Source organism: Bubalus kerabau, chromosome 4 (assembly GCF_029407905.1).
Source record: "Bubalus kerabau isolate K-KA32 ecotype Philippines breed swamp buffalo chromosome 4, PCC_UOA_SB_1v2, whole genome shotgun sequence".
Classification (NCBI taxonomy): Eukaryota; Metazoa; Chordata; class Mammalia; order Artiodactyla; family Bovidae; genus Bubalus; species Bubalus kerabau.
In genome coordinates, this window is record NC_073627.1 from 148,459,147 (window position 1) to 148,482,058 (window position 22,912).

At 44.4% G+C, this 22,912-nt stretch overlaps 1 protein-coding gene across 1 annotated transcript in view; it reads right to left on the reverse strand.

The window, feature by feature from the left end:
• FBP1 (fructose-bisphosphatase 1) overlaps nt 1-22,286 on the reverse strand; it is a 30,892-nt gene extending 8,606 nt beyond the window's left edge. The window contains exons 1-3 of the mRNA XM_055580302.1: nt 22,019-22,286; nt 9,080-9,242; nt 6,058-6,150 (exon numbers count right to left, since the gene is read on the reverse strand). Coding sequence (XP_055436277.1) covers nt 6,058-6,150; nt 9,080-9,242; nt 22,019-22,188 — 426 coding nt within the window. The 5' untranslated portion in view covers nt 22,189-22,286. The remainder of the gene's footprint in view (nt 1-6,057; nt 6,151-9,079; nt 9,243-22,018) is intronic.
• Nucleotides 22,287-22,912: the final 626 nt, after the last annotated feature.

A 22,912-nucleotide genomic window follows, 5' to 3' on the forward strand; every position in this document is an offset into this window, starting at 1 on the left:
ATTTCTGTCCTTTATCGAGCCCATCTTTGCATGAAATGTTGCCTTGGTATAGTGGAGGTGATGGAATTCCAGTTGAGCTATTTCAAATCCTGAAAGATGATGCTGTGAAAGTGCTGCACTCAATATGCCAGCAAATTTGGAAAACTCAGCAGTGGCCACAGGACTGGAAAAGGTCAGTTTTCATTCCAATCCCAAAGAAAGGCAATGCCAAAGAATGCTCAAACGACCGCACAACTGCACTCATCTCACACGCTAGTAAAGTAATGCTCAAAATTCTCCAAGCCAGGCTTCAGCAATACGTGAACTGTGATCTTCCAGATGTTCAAGCTGGTTTTAGAAAAGGCAGAGGAACCAGAGATCAAATTGCCAAATCCGCTGGATCATCAAAAAAGCAAGAGAGTTCCAGAAAAATATCTATTTCTGCTTTATTGACTATGCCAAAGCCTTTGACTGTGTGGATCACAATAAACTCTGGAAAATTCTGAAAGAGATGGGAATACCAGACCACCAAACCTGCCTCTTGAGAAATCTGTATGCAGGTCAGGAAGCAACAGTTAGGACTGGACATGGAACAACAGATTGGTTCCAAATAAGAAAAGGAGTACGTCAAGGCTGTATATTGTCACCCTGCTTATTTAACTTATATGCAGAGTACATCATGAGAAACGCTGGGCTGGAGGAAGCACAAGCTGGAATCAAGATTGCCAGGAGAAATCTCAATAACCTCAGATATGCAGATGACAGCACCCTTATGGCAGAAAGTGAAGAGGAACTAAAAAGCCTCTTGATGAAAGTGAAGGACAAGAGTGAAAAAGTTGGCTTAAAGCTCAACATTCAGAAAACTAAGATCATGGCATCCAGTCCCATCACTTCATGGGAAATAGATGGGGAAACAGTGGAAACAGTGTCAGACTTTATTTTTTTTGGCTCCAAAATCACTGAAGGTGGTGATTGCAGCCATGAAATTAAAAGATACTTACTCCTTGGAAGGAAAGTTATGACCAACCTAGATAGCATATTAAAAAGCAGAGACATTACTTTGCCAACAAAGGTCTGTCTAGTCAAGGCTATGGCTTTTCCAGTGGTCATGTATGGTTGTGAGAGTTGGCCTATAAAGAAAGCTGAGCACCAAAGAACTGATGCTTTTGAACTGTGGTGTTGGAGAAGACTCTTGAGAGTCCCTTGGACTGCAAGGAGATCCAACCAGTCCATCCTAAAGGAGATCAGTCCTGGGTGTTCATTGGAAGGACTGATGCTAAAGCTGAAACTCCAATACTTTGGCCACTTCATGTGAAGAGTTGACTCATTGGAAAAGACTCTGATCCTGGGAGGGGTTGGGGGCAGGAGGAGAAGGGGATGACAGAGGATAAGATGGCTGGATGGCATCACCAACTCAATGGACATGAGTTTGAGTGAACTCTGGGAGTTGGTGATGGACAGGGAGGCCTGGTGTGCTGCGATTCTTGGGGTCGCAAAGAGTTGGACATGACTGAGCAACTGAACTGAACTGAACATTTTCTATGATCCATATGCTCAAAAGAAATACAAAGTAATTCCATCTAGTCATGGAGTTGGAGGAATTTTTTTCTAGCCCAAACCCCTTTCTAATGCCCAACCTCCTCCAAACCCCCAACAATGAATGCCTTTATTCAAAAAGAACCTATTACAGTCTCATGTGGATGCTCACAGACCAATGTGCAAAAAGCTTGGCAAAAATTAGAAAGCCTCTGGACCCTACCTTTTTCTACTTATCACAGGCCACCATCTGCTGCAGGTATTGCTTTGTTTTAACCCATGCTACTCCATATAGAGGATTAAAGACACCATGGATTCTGGAGACTTGAGGTGGTAGAGAAGAAAGTCAGGCAGAAGTGGTGTGGGGCTGTCATGTCAACAGTCTTCCCACAGAGGGACAACCCAACCCTCCCTAGAAGTTCTCAAAAGACATTTGGCAGCATCTCCAGTAACTCAGCCAATATTACTCACTACTGTACCAACCTAGTGTACAAAAAATATATATACAATGAGGTCTCTGATCTCAAGGGGTGTATAATCTGGAGTGAACATCAGCTGATTTTGCCTGGCCAGCATGCTTCACTCTTCTGCTGACAACTGAACTTTAATCTTCCTTAAGATACTGTCCCCCTCACTCTTAGCTCCAATGGTGGGCACATGACCCTGACTTGACCAGTCAGATCACCGCATGCCTTAGGCCACAGTGACTGGTTGAGAGATGGACTCATGACGTAAGTCAAGCCAAGCAGGGCTGATGAGGTGAAATCCCTGTTGAAATTGTTGGACAAGAGATTTCCATCTTCTTTTACTTGTCTATTAACTTTTGGCTGTGATGGGTCTTCATTGCTGCATGCGGGCTTTCTCTAGTTGCCACAAGCGGAGGCTACTCTTCCTTTGTGGTGCATGGCTTCTCACTGCAGTGGCTTCTCTTGTTGAGGAGCACAGGCTCTAGGTCCACAGGCTTCCGTAGTTGCCTCATGTAGGTTCAGTGCAGTGGCCTCTAGGGCATCCGGGCTCTAGAGTCCAGGCTTAGTAGTTGTGGCACATGGGCTTAGTTGCCCTGTTCATGTGGAATCTTCCGGGACCAGGGATAGAACCCATGTCCCCTGTACTGGCAGGTGAATTCTTAACCACTGGACCATCAGGGAAGTCTAAGTTTTGCATCTTCTGTTTGAGTTACTGAAAGGATTGAATGTAAGCCCAGACCTACTGGGAACCATTCTTCTACCAGAAAGGAGGGAGCTATAGAGATAGAAAGTGTCCTGTTATGTGAGTGTCTGAGTCCTTCAAAACAGCTGTACTACCCAGTGGACTTTCTAGTTACATACACCCATCATTTTCCATTCCCTTCCCTCCTTCCTTTCTCTCCTTAAGTTGGTTTGAGTTGTGAAACTGTGTGTTGGATATTAATAGAAAAAGCAAGTAATATTAATGGCTACTATTTATTGAGCACTTTTTATGTGCCAGGCACTATTTTCATTGCTGTTATGCTTAATTTTCAATATCTTGTCCTTACGGATAAGGAAATAAGAGGTTATATTGCCCAAGGTCCCACAAACCTAGTAAGTGTCAGTGTCAGGAAGCCATATTCTATATGGCTATTAAGACTCTCTGTGTCCAGTTAAGGGAAGTGAATTGGATTCTGAAGCTGCTAGAGCACATCTGAAACTCTGCTTTTACTTCTGGGGACAGGATATGTTTAACGGATATTAAAAATTAGAATGTATCCAATAGAGGATAAGCACACTAGAGAGAGGTCGAAAAATCATCTCACATGAAAGATATTTAACTTAAGATTTAAAAGAAAGGGCTTTCCACGTGGTGCTAGTGGTAAAGAACCCTCCTGCCAATACAGGAGACTTAAAAGAAAGAGACTTGGGTTTGATCCCTGGGTCAGAAAGATCCCCTGGAGAAGGAAATGGCAACCCACTCCAGTATTCTTGCCTGGAGAATTCCATGGGCAGAGGACCCTGATGGGCTACAGTCCATAGGGTCGCAAAGAGTTGAACATGACTGAAGCGACTTTGCAAGCTTCAAAAGAGAGAGAGAGGAGGGCAAAAAAGCCATTTCCACGCATGTAAAAGAATCTTATTTTCTAATGATACAAAAGGCCATTATGAGCAACAGGGAGACAGATTTTGATTCAATATTTGGACAAACACTCATTCAACACCTCAGGAAAATTCTACCCCTTCTGAATATCTCCAGCCAGAGGCAGGGTGATACTTCTGGAGGTGCCATGGCAGGAACTTCATAGAAACACTGGAACACAGGCCCTAAGAGATCCCTTTGGAGCCTGTTTCCAGGCATCTTGTGTGCAAGACCAGCTCACTGTTGCCGGATTCCGGATACCAAGTGATGTTATGCCACTGAGTGGGTGCACCAGGAAGCTGAATTCCAGCCCAGAACCAGCTCTGCAGAAAGCAGGAGAGGCCTCCTTTAAAACATCAGACATTTCAGTATTTACGCCCTGTAAGCTCTCAAATGGCTTCAAACAATCAATAAGGCTATTGAAAACTGAAATGACTTAAAGGCGATGTGACACTCATCACCTCTCTGTCTTTAAGAGAGTCACTTCAGGTTTATTGAGAAGAGTGTGGAGATGCATTGTTGAGTTCTTCCAGCATTTGTAACTCAAGCTGCCGTTGCAAGCTGTTTTTATTTTTTTTCAGTTGATAGTGTCAGTTTCCCAATTTTTTTCTCCCTTAAAAGAGTCTTTATTGGGGGAGGGGGCTTGAGGTAGAAACTGGGGCTGGCAAATGTTAATGCTGCTTTAGCTTTGGTTGAGTCATCAACCAAAAGCCTACCTCTATATGAAGAATTTTGCTACAAAGCTCTCTTGTATACTATAATATTTAGATCTGCTACCTTGCAGATAAAATTACATGCCTGCATATCTATACCAAGAATGGAATATTTCATGGTATGACTTGAAAGATAGATTAATTCCCGCCTTTGTCTTTCTGGTATGAGTATTAGAACCTTCAATTACTTAAACTGTCTCCCAGCCAAGACAAATGCAAAATTTATTTCAGTAACGAAAGAAAACTGTCCCATGGTGGTCCTACTCTCCATGTTTGAAAGGAGATTATGTGCAATACTAGACAAGTCACTTTGAAAAGTAACGCACAAATTGCAGTCTCAGTTCTTAAGTTATGGCCTCTATATCCCAGAATGGGGGAGTTGGAGGAAGCTCGGAGGTCAGCTGAATTAGCTGCCTCGTCCATTAAGATGAAGGAAAGGGCTCAGCCTCAAAGGCATCTGTAAAGTTTTATTTCTAAAATAAACAAGAGGACTGAAGACAAGATGACACATTTTAGATTTCATCGTGTTTTATGATGGACCCACAGGTATTTATCTATTTTTCACTTGTCTGTATATTTGAACTCTCTCCCACCTGCCAGCCCTCCACACACAGACTTAAAGAGAGGCTTTAGAGGTAGAGTTCCTGCACGGGTCATGCGGGTAGAAGAGACACAGGGCAGAAATCTGGATCCCCATGCTGTACCAGTGTGCTTTCTGTAATTTATAACAAAGGAGTTCAGGGTCAGCAAACTCCTCCCATAAACCAACAGAGAGTAAACATTCTAGGCTTTACTGTCAGAGTCCTTATCACAAGCACTTAACCCTGCCTGTGTCGTGCAAAATCAGCCAAAGGCAACATGTAAACAAGCAAGCTGACCATATGTCATTAAAACTTTATTTATGGAGACTGAAAATTAAGTTTCATATAAATGTCACGGGTCATGAAATATTATTCTTTTAATTTTCTTTTTAGCCATTCAAAAATGCCAAAGAGTTATTTTTTTGTTCACAGGCCATAGCAATCAGGCAATGGGCTGGATTGGGCCGGGGGAGACCATAGTCTGCAGACTTGATTTAGAAAATTTAAAGGACAGTTTTGATATAATCCCTACTGTTGTCACACTCTCACAATTCTCAATTCACATGGTTATCAGTGCTACAGCTATGCACCGTCTCTTCCCACCTACCTCTTACTACATTTTCTTTTAACAACTTAATAGATTTTCACCATGCAGTTAATGCTGGAAAAAGTCATAACTTGAGAAATACGGGTTTTGTGTTTTGTTTTGTTTTTTCTGGTGGCTCAGGTCGTAGAGAATCTGTCTGTGATATGGTAGAACTGTGTTTGATCCCTGGGTTGGGAAGATCCCCTGGAGAAGGGAATGGCTACTTATTTCAGTATTCTTGCCCAGAGAATTCCATGGACAGAGGAGTCTGGCAGGCTACAGTCCATGGGGTCACAAAGAGTTGGACACAACTGAGTGACTAACACTTTCACTTTGGGGCTTCCCTGGTTACTTAGCTGGTAAATAATCTGCCTGCAATGCAGGAGACCTCGGTTCGATTCCTGGGTTGGAAAGACCCACTGAAGAAGGATAGGCTATCCCCCTACTTCAAGCCTCATGGGGTTTCATGATGTACAGTCTGGCTGTGCCATCAACAGTGAAACAGGACTGGATGTTCAACCTTAACTCTACTTTTGATCCCAAACCAGCTGCTTGACCCATTACATTTTACCTTTTTGTAGATGCCAAAGATGGTTCCAATGGACACAAGGCAGTCGATGTTGGATGATCCATCAAGGGGATCAAAACAGACCACATATTTACCCTGAACAAAAAAGAAAGAAAATATTAATACAACTTTGCTTTTAAAATGAATACATTGTAACAAAACAGAGAATATACACTAAGAGGTTAAAAGAAGAAATCTAAGTGAAAATTCAAGAAATGTGTTTATTTATACTCTGTCAGGGAAGGTATGAGATGGGACACAGAGTGAAAACAATAACAAATATATATAAAAAGATCATTAGGAAGAGAAACACAGAATAGGAGGCATAGATAAAGGTGAGAAATAAAAACATTAAATAATAATTTATTATATCATTGATTTGAATGAATCATCATTATGGTTTGAGTTTCCTGGCAGTCAAGGAAGAAGAGAAACAAGATTAGTCACTTTATTCTCTTTATTCATAAGGGAAATGTTAGTTGCTCAGTCGTGTCTGACTCTGTGACCCCATGGACTGTAGCTTGCCAGGCTCCTCTATTAATCCATGGAATTCTCCAAGCAAGAACACTGGAGTGGGTACCCATTCCTTTCTCCAGGGGATCTTCCCAACCCAGGGATCAAAACCATGTCTCCCACACTGCAGCAGATTCTTTACTGCTTGAGCCACAAATGTAATAATTTAGGTGAAATAAAGTCAACATTAAGGTCTATAAGAAAATTTTCATGTCGTTCCTACAGTTGACACTTGGGGTTACAATGCACAGAGTTCTCACCCATATTCCTATTATAATTCCCAAAGGAAATAACCCTCAACTATAGTGGAACTACCAAAGATTCAGTCTATGGACAGGATTTTCAGTGGTACTCTGTAGCTGATTGGTATTGGTTCTCAAGAGCCAATTGTGCACCTCTCTTCCCAACTCTATTTTCAGTGATGTCATGTTGATAACTTAAAATCAATTATGGGACACCATTTCACAGTTTCAAGTGACAAGTGCTACAAATTAAAGATTTTTTTTTCTAATAGACAGTTTACTAGCATACCACTGGAAATTTTCCTTCTCCAAGTTAGCCACTTTAATACGTGGTTTTAAAATTTTTGCATCAAATTAAGGCACTTCTCTGATTCCCTGGCTTCTTGCTCCTAACAAATCCTCCTGGCCAATGCAGGAGAAACTGTCATCAGGAAAACAGGAGTATGCTTATCACTGCAGTGCATTGTAATCAGAGAAGTTGGGCTGACAGAGAGTATTAAACAGCAAACTCAATCCTAAAATTAACATGCCCAAAACTGACAAGTACCTTTAGAAACACAGCAGAGAACAATACGAACTTCAGTAGTATTTTAGGAATGACACAAAGCAATCAAATTGGATGTGACTCTCCATTCCTCTTATAAAGCTTAGATTGGATATCAGGCAGTGTCTTTAAATTGACCTCCTGTTGCTTTTTTCTCATCATACTCCTTCATGTCCTCAATTCATCTCAAACAGGAAAAGATAGTAAGCCCTAAAACTGCATTTTTCTACTCAAAAGGTATTATTAGTATTATATGATTGTTGTTCAATAAAACCTGGATATACCCTTTCATTCACTTTTTCAACAATAATCTACTGTTGATCCCCTACAATGCACCAGATATTGTGCCAGATGCTGGGATATAGAGAATAGAAATTGTTCTCTGCCCTCAGGAAGCAATCAGATTGGAGTGGAGCAGGACCTATAGGGCTTTCTTAGGAAAGATCCTCTCCCCCACCCCTATGTCCTCTGCCTGCCTTTTGTCTGTAGAAAAACACTTTGGCCAAAGAATAAATTCAATCAAGGAAAACAATCAAGGAAGACCAAATAATAGTTTAGTCATTAAGCAAAGTCAAGAACCTTCATTTCTTTCTTCTGAGCCATATCCCTTGAGCTGTTTTGCAGATACTGAATCCCCCACCAGGTAGAAGAAGTTAACTACATGAAAACCAGGCTAACCATTAAGCTTACACAATTATTTTTAAGAACTAGCTTCAAGGAGATGGGAACAAACTGACCCTGGAGTTGAAGATTAGCCGTATTTAAAACAATCAAGATGACACTGATCAGACCACTACATGACCAATTTCAAGATGACTATCAGGGCCGACTGTGCTGTTCTGCATACAGCTCCTTCCCTCTGCCTATAACTCCCTGAAACTCCCCTCTAAAAACTCTTGCCCCTAGATCAGCAGCAGGGAGTTTGTTCTTTGGGATATGAGTCCACCTTCTCCCCAACATGACTGGTTTCCTCAATAACGCTATCTTTCCTTTTACCCAACACTTGTCTCTCAGTGGGCTTCCCTTGTGGCTCAGCTGGGAAAGAATCTGCCTGAAATGCAGGAGACCTGGGTTCCATCCCTGGGTTGGGAAGATCTCCTGGAGAAGGGAAAGCCTACCCACTCCCATATTCTGACCTAGAGAATTCAGGTCTAGTTCTCTGGCCCAGAGAACTATACAGTCCATGGGGTTGCGAGAGTCAGACACAACAGAGCAACTTTCACTTTCCCTTTTTTTCTCTCAGTATTTGATTCTTGAGCAACCTACGTTTGGTAACAAGATTAATAAGATTCCAATGGATTCTAATGCATGAATCACTGATAGGAACTGCTAGCAGTTTAGATTGGCAGGAAGGTTGGTTGTGAAGATTGGAAACTAAGTGAATGGAGGTGAAGCAAATGATGTAGTTAACAGAAGACAGACTTTGTAGAGCTTTGAACATGACAATTAAAAGAAGTGGAGATAAATATGAATATATTTGAGTCTCTCCCATGAATGAGCACATAGGAGAGATGATAACAGAATAGACTGTGGTGAAAGTGTGGACAGGAGAGGACAGTCTGAGATATGGCAGTGAGGAGGAATCTGTGAAATGATGACTGGTGGTTCAGGAGGGATCTAGGGTGAGTCTTAAGAATCCAGCTTGGTTGAACAAGTGGAGTCATTGATGAAGCCAGAAAGAAAAATGATTACATTAAAACCCTCAGTAGCGTAGGAGCAGACCCACCCTTTTTTCAGGTTCTACTATTATGGCATGTTTATCTTCTTCTGATACAAGAACACAGGTAGCAAAAGATGACTTTAACACATTAACAACCAGGTCATTGGAGAGGACATCCAGCTTCTTCACTTGATCTCCCGTCACATTGGTAGTGCCAGCAATTCCATAGCTAGAGGGGGAAAAAAAAGCCACAAAAATATAAGCCGTGAATACCAGAATGTTAGTGCATCTATAAAGTCACTAAAAGAGAGCATTTGGTAAGATTTAGAAGAAATGAAAGGAGACACATGGTTTGGGAGAAACAGAATGAGAAGGATGGCTGTCTCTCTGGAGTGGCTTCTGGAAGGAAGGCAATATTGTCACTCACCTGTCCAATGCCTAGCATGATAACCAGCACAGCTTTGTGGCTAAACTCGTGTTTCTCAGCCTTTTCCTCATTATGGCCCTAAGGAGGCTTATTTTTTTCCTCTAACACACTCCCCCATGAAAATTTAATATTCCAGATAAAGTGTGTCAGTTTATGCACTATATGTCCATATGTTTCATACCTAAAATGACTGTTTTTTTCACCACCACCAATAACGAATTTTTACCCCTGAATGCATGAGTTAATGAGTTAATGTCTCTCACATACAGTGAGTTAGGTGAGAGACAAAGCAAGCAAAGAAATCTTCTGTGTGGGAGGGAGCCTGAGATGGGAACTAAGCCAAGGGATCTATGGTTTTATAGCTGACAAGATCCTAAAAGAAAATAAATATTGACAGATCCCACCACCTCCTTTTATAGAGGAAGCTCACTCTAAGATACCTTCTCTAAACTGGAGCAGGAGAGCAGACGTGAGAAGCTCACTTTGACTTCCAGGCCAGGCCTCTCCTGGTGTTACCTCACAACCTCCAGCAGGAGTCCTAGGGGCTGGAGGGAGTGGGAAGTCCGGAGTCCTTACTTTATGTGCAAGGTACCTGCAAATCAGCAATTGTGGAATTCCCAGAAACCAAATAGTTGGTCCAAAGTAGAGCCTAGTTTGTTAGAATGAGGGAAGAAAAGGGTTGTCATAGCCTGGGGTTGAATAGGAACACTGAAAGGAGGGGAAATGTTTTTGAGGAAGGATGCACAGAACATGAGAAGAGGCTGGATGTGGAGAGGGAAAGAGTAAGAGCATTGAAGATAATGCCAAACAGCTGAGAGTGGGTGTTACGGAGCACCTTGGCTGAGATGGCTGGGAGCACTTATCTGGGGACTGACTGTCATGGTATTCACTGCTTCAACTCTCAAAGATGCATTTTCTCTACACATAACTTGGAAGACTCTGGCTGGTCAAAACTGAGCCAGCACCCAAATGGCTCATCTGGCCTGACTCTCTCCAGGAAGTAACCCCAGTTATCACCGAGCCCATTCTCCAGTGTGATCTCTTTCAGCATCATTCTCCCGCCCACCTGGAAACATCATCTCATCCCTCCAGCCCTCCTCCAAACCCTTTTCTTTTCATTATGTCACTCCTATTTCATGAATGAAAGACCAAGGGATCTATCAGACTTGCAGCTGAGGTTTTGCTTCTCCTTCCACACAATCTCTTTCTCACTTCAATTAAGAGGCTGATGTTGATGAAGAAGGAAGGCAGCCAGATTCTGGGTTGAACTAGGGCCTGGCTGGACCCAACCACTCACTGGCCTCCATCTCCCTCAACAGCCCTACTGCCATCAATTGGCTCTCCTTCCTAGCCTGACATTTCCACCATTAAAATCATCACTAATTCAAAAGGGCAAACAACATTGATGGAAAAGAATATGGGCTTCCTGACAGAGACCTGGCTCGGCTCTCAGCTCTACAAATCCTTTGCTTTCTCTGAGCTCTCCTTTTCACTCATGAACATGGAGGGCAATGATACCTCATGGGGATGCTGGAGGATTACACACATCGCATATACACAAAGGGTTTAGCACAGCTCTTGACTCTCAATGTTAAATCCCCTGTTTGCCCACTAAAAGGAGCCCTCATTAAGAATCTGCAGCACTATGGGAGGATTCTCAAGATCCACCTTGCTTCACCCATCATCGTATTGCTATGATTGTTTAACTTTTAATTCCATGAGGATGAGGATAGAGGGGTATGTTTTCCCCCACTGTGTCCCAGCTTCCATCACATAGTAGGCCCTCAAGCAATACTTGCTAACAAGTATCCACTGAAGAGAATAGAAACTCAAGCCTGAAGAAATGAGTATAGGAATCAGTAGACTTCAAGGTCACTCCACACCCTGGAGTGTGGAAGCCGCCTCTGGCACAGTCCCCAGAGGGACTGGCCTATGGGGACAGCTCCAGGGAGGCCTGGGGGGCTGGGACAGGTGGATGAGCCACCGAGGCAAGCGTGGGCAATACCTACTTTCCACATTCCACCTGCTCAGGCACCTGGCTCAGTGAGTTGGGTGAAGAGCAGTCAGGCCTCAGCCCTCTCACTCAAAATCTTCCCAGAGGCCTGTGTGAGTGATTATTTACTCTGCAAATATTTTTTGTCCCCGCTGTACTGAGTCCTGGGGTTACAGTGCTAAACAAGATGCCATTCAGCATCTAACCCTCATGGAGCTTAGCGAGTGTGGAAAACAAGAAATCAATACGTACTTTGAATGAATAAGATAATGTCAGAAAGTGACAGGTGCTCTCATTTTAATAAAAGGAAACCAGGTGCTGGGGGACGGCTGGGAAAGGGTCAAGATGGTCAAGGAAGATCTCACTGCAAGGGAGCAGTTCCAGCTGAAGGATACTTTGGATGTTTTCCAAACAAAAATGAAGCTATGACAAAGCCCTAAGAGAGTCCAAATAACCCAGCCAGTAATGATTCCAAAGAACAGCCCTGGGTTAGTAGTTTATCCAAAGGAACAAGGACTTTGTTTTTCACATATTTCCAAATGGGAAGGGTTGCTCTGTGCACATTTATACAAGTAACTTTTTTTAAACCTCAAAGTCTTTCCTATGCTGTGGGCTACAAGAGGCTATAGTCAGCCTCAGGGCAGCTGGCTCATCCAGCCGGGACCACCAGCCGGGTTCCATACTGCTGTTCTAGGGTTATAAGGTGGCTCCTGCCCTGGGGTCACACCACCTCTCATGGGGAGTCAGCTGCAGGATGAACACTGTGGGGGACACTCCCCATACCAGAACCCAAATGGCCATCTTCATGGCCAAACCATGCAGACCTCTGTGATGGCCCTGCCTCCCTGCCTGGACAGGTGGTCACCCCTCCATCCTCCTCTTTAGCCCTGTGGAGGCTCCTTCCACTGTTCTAACCAGAAAGATCCTTCCCCATCTTTCCTCCAGTTGCCTGTGAAGCATAAAAAAAAAAGAAAAGAGATTATTCTGGGCCCCTTAAAGTCAAGATTCAGGCACTTTCTAGGATATCTTGTGAGAAGGTTTCCCTTACTGGGACCTTGTGTTAGGAAGGTCTTCAAGAAGGATCAGGAAAGTGACTCTAAGGTAGAAACAGGCTTCAGTATGAAGAATGCTAATGAATGAAGAATTCCTGCTATCTCAGTAGTGACGATATCTGAGTCAATACCCCCATCACCTTGGTTTCTGCATGATGCACCTTAGCGTGTGAAGTTAGCTTTATCTCACACGGCCCTGCTTCATCCTGCCCAGGAATGACGAGCCAGGACTAAGCAAATGCTCAGTCAGGCTTCCCCCAAGACATCTCACGAGGGTTCCCCAGAAGGGAAGCAAGACCTGGACAGTACATATTCTATGGATCAATGAAAAGTCGGAAGCAGGAAAGGATTCTGCAACTTTTTTTTTTTCTTTTTTTACTTTTTGGCCACACCTCCCTGGCATGTGGGATCTTAGTTCCCCAACAGGGATGAAACCCAAACCCCTTGCATTAGGAAGTGCAGAGTCTTCTCAAGTTGATTTTTCTTCCCAAACTCCAGAGAGTTTTTTCTTCCCAAGCTCGGAGAAGTCATTAGCTGAAGAATAGAGTTTATTTTCTTCAAAAGTTTTGAGAAAATCCTTTAAAACAATGCTGCTGCTGTTTAGTTGCTAAGTCATGTCTTTGTGACCCCATGGACTATAGCCCACCAGGCTCCTCTGTCCATGGGGATTCTCCAGGCAAGAATACTGGAGTGGGTTGCCATTTCCTTCTCCAGGGAGATCTTCCCTATCTAGGGATCAAACCCAGGTCTCCTGCTTGGCAGGTAGATTCTTTACCACTGAGCCACCTGGGAAGCTCCTTAAAAGCAATACTCTTCTGCATTTTGATCAGTCATCATTCCATCAAAGGTCCCAAAGGATAGAGCCTTCACTATATAACCTGATGGCCACAGGCAGCAGCAGCAGGGAAAGGCAACAGCATCATGGGCTTTCCTCCATGAGCTGGGACCCTAGACCATGAGGGTTCAAATCCCAGCTCTGCCACATGCTGAACAATTCTGTGTCAATCTCTTAGCATCTCTGATCTTTGGTAAAATCAGAATTTAGTGTATCTATGGCACAGTATGTAGAGAAGGAGTGTAAATGGGTTGACATGAGTAAAGGACTTAGAACAGAGACTGGCACCAAGGAAGTCGGCAGGAAACAGAATCCCACCCCCAACACCCCTCAGCAGGAATACAACCCTGCTGAGAAGCACCAGAGGGACCTGGGCTCAAATTCTGCCTTTTTCTCTTGCTGATTACATGATTTCCATCAAGTTGTCTCAGCTCCCTGATGGTTCATTTCTAGGCTTTGTAAGGACAAGGACTAATCCACCTGATGTACCTGGTTCATAGAGGCCAATGGCAGCCATCACCATTCTTAATGGAGCCCCACGTGTGGTGCTGTGTGCCTGATCCACAGGAACCCACTAAGTACCGGTTGGCTGATAAGGGGGAGGGGAACTACTTCTGAACCAGTTTTTCAGGCAGCTTCTGGGAAGACAGCCAATGCTGAACAGTGTCACAGACAGCTAAGCAAAAGAAAGTGCTCAAAGTTCACATTTGACTAACCGGGAGTATTATTTCATTTCAGACGCTTATGACATGTCACCTCAATTTTATTCATATTAGGTGGCCCTGCAGCCCAAGTTGTTCAGGGTGGCACAGCATTCTGTCAAGGTTTATGTCTCTGTGACTGTTCAATTTTAAATCCCTGGAGACACAAAAGTTCTCCGAGCTTGGGAAGAAAAAACTCTCTGGAGTTTGGGAAGAAAAATCAACTTAAGAAGCTGCTGTCTGTAATCTCTTTCTCTCTCTCTCTCTCTCTCTCTCTCTCTCTCTCTCGCTACACCACGCAGCAAGTAATCTCTCTTCCTTTATACTTATTATATAAACTTCACTGAAACTGTGAAACAGCTATAAGTCACTTTAATTCACATGGTGGGAAACTCTTTAGAAGGATAGGTTCATTTGACCAGAGTTTTTAAATCCTTAGGAATTTGGACTAAATATTAGCATGTTTTTCTTTTTTTCAAATTTGCATACAGTTTCTAGAGCTGTTTTACAGCCATAAAGTCTATGATTACTGATAGTCTGGGAAAGTCTCCTTTAACATTCCTGAAGCACCTCTCTAGATACAAGGACTGGAGTCAGGGCCACACTTAGAAAACTTTCGATGACTTCCTTGATTTGCTAACTAACTAGATCTTTTCCTTCTGAGGTCAGCATGACCATGTAAAGTTCTTGAATTAGCATGCACCAGAGCCAAGGAGGAAGAGCTCATCTTCACAAGAAAAAGGGAGGCAGATTGTTATTTAATCCTTATTGCTAAAGCAGACTTGTTGATTGATTCTGAAGTAAATGACCAACCATTCATCCAACCCAGAACGTCCAAAGGTCAGATCAGAAATACAGTCCACCCTGGGTATCCTGGGGTTTGCATCCACGAATTTCCACCTGTGGTTAATTGAACCCAAGATTACTCAGGGCAGATGTACTCAGACATTTTATCTAAGGGACTTGAGCATCCGTGGATTTTGGTAGGTGTGGGGTGTCATGGAACCAATCCTCATGGACATCTAGGGACAACTGTACTTTGAACAAGAGATGCCAACCAGAGCAGCTTCAAAGGCTGCAAACCCCAATGTCGGCTTACATTCATGCCAGCCCAAAGTGTGCTCATAGGATGGTATCAAATCCTCACAGAAATTAAACAGCAGAGCCACCAATCTGAGCCCAGCTCCATCTCTCTCCAAACTATGCTCTTAAAGCCAGATGGTTGACACCAAAATCAGATTGATTATATTCTTTGCAGCCAAAGATGGAGAAGCTCTATACAGTCAGCAAAAACAAGACAGGGAGCTGACTGTGGCTCGGATCATGAACTCCTTATTGCCAAATTCAGACTGAAATTGAAGAAAGTGGAGAAAACCACTAGACCATTCAGTTCAGTACAGGTCAGTTCAGTCGCTCAGTTGTGTCCAGCTCTTTGCGAGACCATTCAGGTATGAACTAAATCAAATCCCTTAGGACTATACAGTGGGAGTGAGAAATAGATTTAAGGGACTAGATCTGATAGATAGAGTGCCTGATGAACTACGGATGGAGGTTTGTGACATTGTTCAGGAAACAGGAATCAAGACCATCCCCAAGAAAAAGAAATGCAAAAAAGCAAAATGGCTGTCTGAGGAGTCCTTACAAATAGCTGTGAAAAGACGGGAAGCGAAAAGCAAAGGAGAAAAGGAAAGATATAAGCATCTGAATGCAGAGTTCCAAAGAATAGCAAGGAGAGATAAGAAAGCCTTCATCAGTGATCAATGCAAAGAAATAGAGGAAAACAATAGAATGGGAAAAACTAGACATCTCTTCAAGAAAATGAGAGATACCAAGGGAACATTTCATGGAAAGATGGGCTCGATAAAGGACAGAAATGGTAGGGACCCAACAGAAGCAGAAGATATTAAAAAGAGGTGGCAAGAATACACAGAAGAACTGTACAAAAAAGATCTTCGTGACCCAATCACGATGGTGTTATCACTCACCTAGAGCCAGACATTCTGGAATGTGAAGTCAAGTGGGCCTTAGGAAGCATCACTACGAACAAAGCTGGTGGAGGTGATGGAATTCCAGTTGAGCTATTTCAAATCCTGAAAGATGATGCTGTGAAAGTGCTGCACTCAACATGCCAGCAAATTTGGAAAACTCAGCAGTGGCCACAGGACTGGAAAAGGTCCATTTTCATTCCAATCCCAAAGAAAGGCAATGCCAAAGAATGCTCAAACTACCGCACAATTGCACTCATCTCACATGCTAGTAAAGTAATGCTCAAAATTCTCCAAGCCAGGCTTCAGCAATACGTGAACCATGAACTTCCAGATGTTCAAGCTGGTTTTAGAAAAGGCAGAAGAACCAGAGATCAAATTGCCAACATCCACTGGATCCTGGAAGAAGCAAGAGAGTTCCAGAAAAATATCTATTTCTGCTTTATTGACTATGCCAAAGCCTTTGACTGTATGGATCACAATTAACTGTGGAAAATTCTGAAAGAGATGGGAATACCAGACCACCTGATCTGCCTCTTGAGAAACCTATATGCAGGTCAGGAAGCAACAGTTAGAACTGGACGGAACAACAGACTGGTTCCAAATAGGAAGAGGAGTACATCAGGCTGTATATTGTCACCCTGCTTATTTAACTTATATGCAGAGTACATCATTAGAAATGCTGGGCTGGAGGAAGCACAAGCTGGAATCAAGATTGCCGGGAGAAATATCAATAACCTCAGATATGCAGATGATACCACCCTTATGGCTGAAAGTGCAGAAGAACTAAAGAGCCTCTTGATGAAAGTGAAAGAGGAGAATGAAAAAGTTGGTTTAAAGCTCAACATTCAGAAAACTAAGATCATGGCATCCGGTCCCATCATTTTATGGTAGATAGATGGGGAAATGGTGGAAACAGTGTCAGACTTTATTTTTCTGGGCTCCAAAATCACTGCAGATAGTGATTGTAGCCATGAAATTAAAAGACGCTTAGTCCTTGGAAGGAAAGTTATGACCAACCTAGATAGCATATTAAAAAGCAGAGACATTACTTTTTCAAAAAAGGTCCATCTAGTCAAGACTATGGTTTTTCCAGTAGTCATCTATGGATGTGAGAGTTGGACTATAAAGAAAGCTGAGCACCAAAGAATTGATGCTTTTGAACTGTGATGTTGGAGAAGATTCTTCAGAGTCCCTTGGACTGCAAGGAGATCCAACCAGTCCATCCTAAAGGAGATCAGCCCTGAGTGTTCATTGGAAGGAATGATGCTGAAGCTGAAACTCCAATACTTTGGCCACCTGATGCGAAGAGCTGACTCATGTGAAAAGACCCTCATGCTGGGAAAGACTGGGGGCAGGAGGAGAAGGGGATGACAGAGGATGAGATGGTTGGATGGCATCATCGACTTGATGGACATGGGTTTGGGTAAACTCCAGGAGTTGGTGATGGACAGGGAGGCCTGGTGTGCTGCAGTTCATGGGATCGCAAAGAGTCGGACATGACTGAGCGACTGAACTGAACTGAACTGAACTGAAAGCCCCCCTATGTTTCTGTTCTGCTAAATCAGGTCCTGGTTTTCTTCTCTGCCTATCTCGGATGCATGTGTCAAAACCCAGAGGCCTAATCTTAAGTCACTTCTTCATACCCAAATTCCAGACTGTCGCCACTAACTGAAGGCTGGACAACATCTCCAATAGGATGCCCCTCTCACACCTCATGTTCAGCATCTCTGTAACGTTGGAATCATCTTCCCAGCCTTCTCTAGCCTCTAAAACTCAGCCCCTCCTTTGGAATTGTGGTTTTATTTTCGCTGTTTTGTTTTTTAACATCACAGCCCTGATCTCAGTTGCTAGGATCTGCTCTTTGAGAACCTCCCTCACTGTCCTTCTCCCCCAGCCCCCACCCAGACTTCTCCCATGTCCCCCCATCTCCTCTAATCCTGCAGTTCTGAATCCTGCTGGGTTTCCACATCTTCCACTTTCCCTCTTCTAACTCTGTACTTCCAGTCATAGCTGCCCCAGATGAATCTCCAATCGTGCCACTCAAAACCTGTACCTCTCCCCTTTGGTCACCCCCTCAAAAATAAAGTATTCACCCTTGCCACATAATGTTCCCCCAATGCGCCCACAATTTAACATCCACAAATGCTCCATCACTACATTACATGAAAGGTTCCAGGTTTCAGTCAAACCAAATAAGCATCTTTTCCAGAAACATCTTCCTAGCTTGTACCTCTCCTCACACGGCAGCCCAGCCATCAGGCCTTATGACCAGCTATGCCTGCCCACTACAAATGACCATCTTGATGGGCCACCATCTTTCACATCCACATATTTTTGCCAACTATACAAAAGTATCTTTCAGAATCTCTATTGCTGGGACTTTCCTGTTGGTTCAGGGGTTAAGACTCCATGCTCCCAATGCAAAGGGCCCAGGTTTGATCCTGGTCAGGGACCTAGATCCCTCTGAAAGGAAGACCCCTGCAGGTAGGAACCAAGATTCTGAGTGCTGCAGCTAAGCCTGGAATCATCTTCCTACCTTTCTCCAGCCTCTAAAACTCAGCTTATGTGGCCAAATAAATCTCTTTTGAAAAGATTGTCTATTGTATTCTAACTCTATACATGTAATATTTTCCCTAAAGCGTAAGCTCTGTATCTTTCTCATCTCTCAGTAACTTCTAAAATTTAAGAGAGAGAGAGAGAGAGCTCCAGGCTCTATGTTTAAACTCCTGATCTGCCTGATGAGGAGTCAGGGCTGATGTCCATAAACTGGTCCCACAAGGTTCCTGCAAGTCTGCAATCATCTTGTCCCTCTGGCTAGATGCCCTACTAGGGCAAGTCAGCAGCACTAACAAGTCATTTGCAGGTATGCTAGCCTTTTCATCCAGAATATCAAAGCCGATAATAAGCATAATTTGGAGCCCAAGTTGAGATCTTGTCTTATTGCCCCCTTCCCAACTACATATGATACAGAGACAGTCAAACTTACTTTCCCACAGGCATACAGAATGTTCAGGTTCTACTCTTTCTCTATCAGCCATCCACATGACCATGTGAAATGCCCATTTCATGGGTACAATGCTCTTTGAAATAGTTAAAGACCAGTGACATGCCCAAACATATGGGAAATGTCAAATAGCTCATGATATGGCTGTACAGTGGAACACTGTGTGTGCTAAGTCACTTCAGTTGTGTCCAACTCTTTTCAAACTTATGAACTACAGCCTGCTGGGCTCCTCTGTCCATGGATCCTTTAGGCAAAAATACTGAAGTGGGTTGCCATGCCCTCCTCCAGGGAATCTTCCTGACCCAGGGTTCGAACCTGGTTCTCTAATGTATCCTGCATTGACAGGCAAGATCTTGATCACTAGTGCCACCTGGGAAGCCCTAGTGAACACTATGCAGCAGTTAAAAAGGAGGAGGTGAATTTACATGTCCTGACATTGGAGGATGCTCATTAGATAGAGTTGAATAATGAAAGCAAACTGCAGAAAGGCATGTCAAGTGTGATTCCATTTTGTTTGCTGTTTACAAATAGTCACATGGAAGTGCTTATCCATGTATAAATTTATATGAATATAGAGAAGTATCTAGTAAAAAGAGACCCAGTAAATTATGAACAGTGGATACCCCAGGGAATGGATAAAGGTGGGTCTCACTTTTCCCTTTGTGTTCTTCTGAGTGGTTTGAATTTTTGTTGAGTAACATATAAAGGGTTTCCCTGGTGACTCAGATGGAAAGGATCTGCCTGCAATGCAAGAGACCCAAGTTCAATAACTGGGTCAGGAAGATCCCTTGGAAGAAGGCACAGCATTCTTACCTTGAGAATTCCATGGACAGTAGAGTCCATGGAGTTGCAAAGACTTGGACACAACTGAATGACTAACACACACACACACACACACACACACACACACACATACACACAACATATAAAGGAATTTATAATTATAGCAAAAACTATTTTTTAACCTAGTGCTTATAGGTGTCTAGTTTTAAAAATATGCACAATTCATACAGCCAAAATTGGCACCCTTTGTCCAGGTTCTACTAATATCCCACTACCTATGGTCCCACTATCTGAGGTTACTTTATAAGGTGCGAAAAAAAGAAGTGAAGTCATTCAGTCGGGTCTGACTCTTTGCAACCCCATGGACTGTAGCCTGCCAGGCTCCTCCATCCATGGAATTTTTCAGGCAAGAGTACTGGAGTGGGTGGCCATTTCCTTCTCCAGAGGATCTTCCTGACCCAGGGATCGAATCTGGGTCTCCCTCATTGCAGGCAGACGTTATACCATCTGAGCCACCAGGGAAGCCCTAAGGTGGGAAGGATGCACCTCAAAGCAGATCTTGAGTTTCTGAGTCTCTTTGGGGTTGTGAGAGGTGCTGACACATTTTTAAATAATACAAAAATGACAAGCACTCTTTTTTAAAACAGTAGGAAATCCTATGGATAGAGGAGCCTGGTGGGCTACAGTGCAGGGGGTCACAAAGAATCGGACATGACTGAGTTACTTTTACTTACCTTCACTTTTTAAATAAGCCCCCTGGTTTTCAAAGTCAGGTAAAGCTGTGAGGACACTTTTACTTATTGTACATTACGTTTAAAGTAAGAATTTAATTGAATGTCTCCTCAGACATGTATTAAGAAGGTCCATAGGTGGAATAGTAATGGAGTCACCACCTTCTAACATATTTCCCAATCCCTCTCCCATCAGGGCCCAACTTTGCTTGACATCTGCAAATAAATGATGATAAACTCTTTCCTTAAGAGTCAGCTCGGATAGATTGGGAGTTTGGGATTGACATGTACACACTGTTATATTTAAAATAGATAACCAATAAGGACCTACTGTATAGCACAGGGGACTCTGCCAATACTCTGTAATAACCTAAATGGAAAAAGTTTTGAAAAAGATACATGTATATGTATAACTGAATCACTTTATTGTATAACTGAAACTAGCAGAACATTGTTAACCAACTATACTCCAATATAAGATTTAAAAAAAAATTTTTTTAAGTTAGCTCTACCAAGCCATACTGTAAAACCAAAGGTGAAGAACTGACAAGATAAGGAATCCAGGTTTCAGGGGCTGGGCTTTTTCAGCTGCAATGAGCACTGTGTACAATGCTTATGAAGTGCTCCTAAGTATGAGAAATACTAGGAAGGAGTATGAGCAATCTAAAACCCAAGTATCCTTCAGCTAAAGTGAGGACCAGTCTAAACATAAAATACTTGTGCACACCAGAATAAAGCAAAGGGTATTTGTCTTAGTAACATAAAAGCCTCGCAAGAAGGTACCCTTTGAATCCCTGTGTCTGTTCATTCCTTCACTACGCACAATGTGATCTGCAGACCAGCAGCCCTACCACCACAGAACTTAGAAATCCCGCATCTCAGTCCCCACCCCAGACCTTCTGCAGCCCGGTGTCCACCAGCACTGAAGCCCTGAAGGCGCTGAATACTGCAGGCTTCCTCCCAGCCTGGCGCACCTGCTGCTTCTTAACAAGACTTGTTCAGGGTCAAGGAGATACTCAATTAGAAACCTGACTTGGGACCCCAATTTCAAAGGGAATGAAAGCAAAAGGAGAGAAAAACGGAAAGGGAGGCACGGGGACCAGCACTTTCCCATTTGAGGCTAGGGTGGGTGTGGTGGGCAGGCCAGGTGCCCATGGGGCCAGTCAGTTTCACCAGGAGGAGGCCGAGAGAGGTGCCAAGGCTGCTCAGCCCAGGGGCGCCGGTTGCAGGGTGGAGGCAGGTATGGACTGTGAGACAAGCCCCCCAGGTGGGCACCCACAAGCTTAAGGGAGGGGGGAACTAGGGCTTGAGTGTGGTTTGAGCTTCTGCAGAGGAGCTACCGGAGACAGTGTGTAGGTATCTCAGCTATCAGAGAGACAGACTGACAGGCGGGGCAGAGCACCAGACAGCATGCTGCCTGGTAGATCCCCAGCCAGAGAGAGAGAGGACTCCGCCAGGGTGGGGACTGGGGGGTACAGAAGCCTGACTCACAGGTGCGCGATGCCCGCCTTGCGCACGGCCGTGGAGATGGCTTTGACCGCGGTGCAAAGCGAGTTGAGCAGTTGGGTCATCTCGCCCGTGCCACGGGCCTTCCTGCCCTCTTCCATGACGAAGCGGGTCACGGTGACGATATTGGTGTCGAAGGCTGCCTGGTCCGTCATGCTGGGGCCCGGTTGCGGCTCGCTGGGCGACAGGTGCGGACGGCGGGACGCGGTGGGAAGCGGCCGCAGCACAGAGTGTCAGCGCGGCGGCTCCGGAGCGGGCCAGGTTCCAGGCGGGGGGGGGGGAGGGGCGGGTAGCCTATAGGCGCGGGTCACCGCCCTCCGCCCCCGGGAACACCTCCGCGCCCCGGACCCCGCCCCCCCCCCGACTGCGGCCCCGCCCTCTCCGACCCTCTATGACGTCCGGGATCCTCGTCCAGTCTCAGTTCCCCAGCCGCTGGGTGTCCCCCCGCCTCGTGCCCCGCCCCCACCCCACCTCCAATTCCTCGCTGTCGCCGCGACGCGCCTCTGCCCAACTGCCTCCAGCGTGGTAGAGCGCTACTCTGGGCCATGGTCCTTTTCAGTTCGCACGACGACCTTGCCACGGAGGTGCAATCCTGATTCCCGCCCTATCCCACTAAGATAGAAAACGGAAGTTGGGAAGGTTAAGCGCGGTGCTCAGTGCAGCGTGGCTAGTGAGTGAGAAGCCCGCGCTGCAGCCCAGCTGCTCCGGGGTTCAGGCTTTAACCGCTGTGCTTCCCACCGCCACCGTCGTCACCTGCCATCTGCTCCCTGCCCTCTGTCCACCCCTGCTTGTCCTGTCGTCTGATTCTTCTGACCAACTTCAAGAGACTGAATTCCTCTGTTCCTTACTGTCCGGTGGCTTGGTTTTGGATCCTTAATT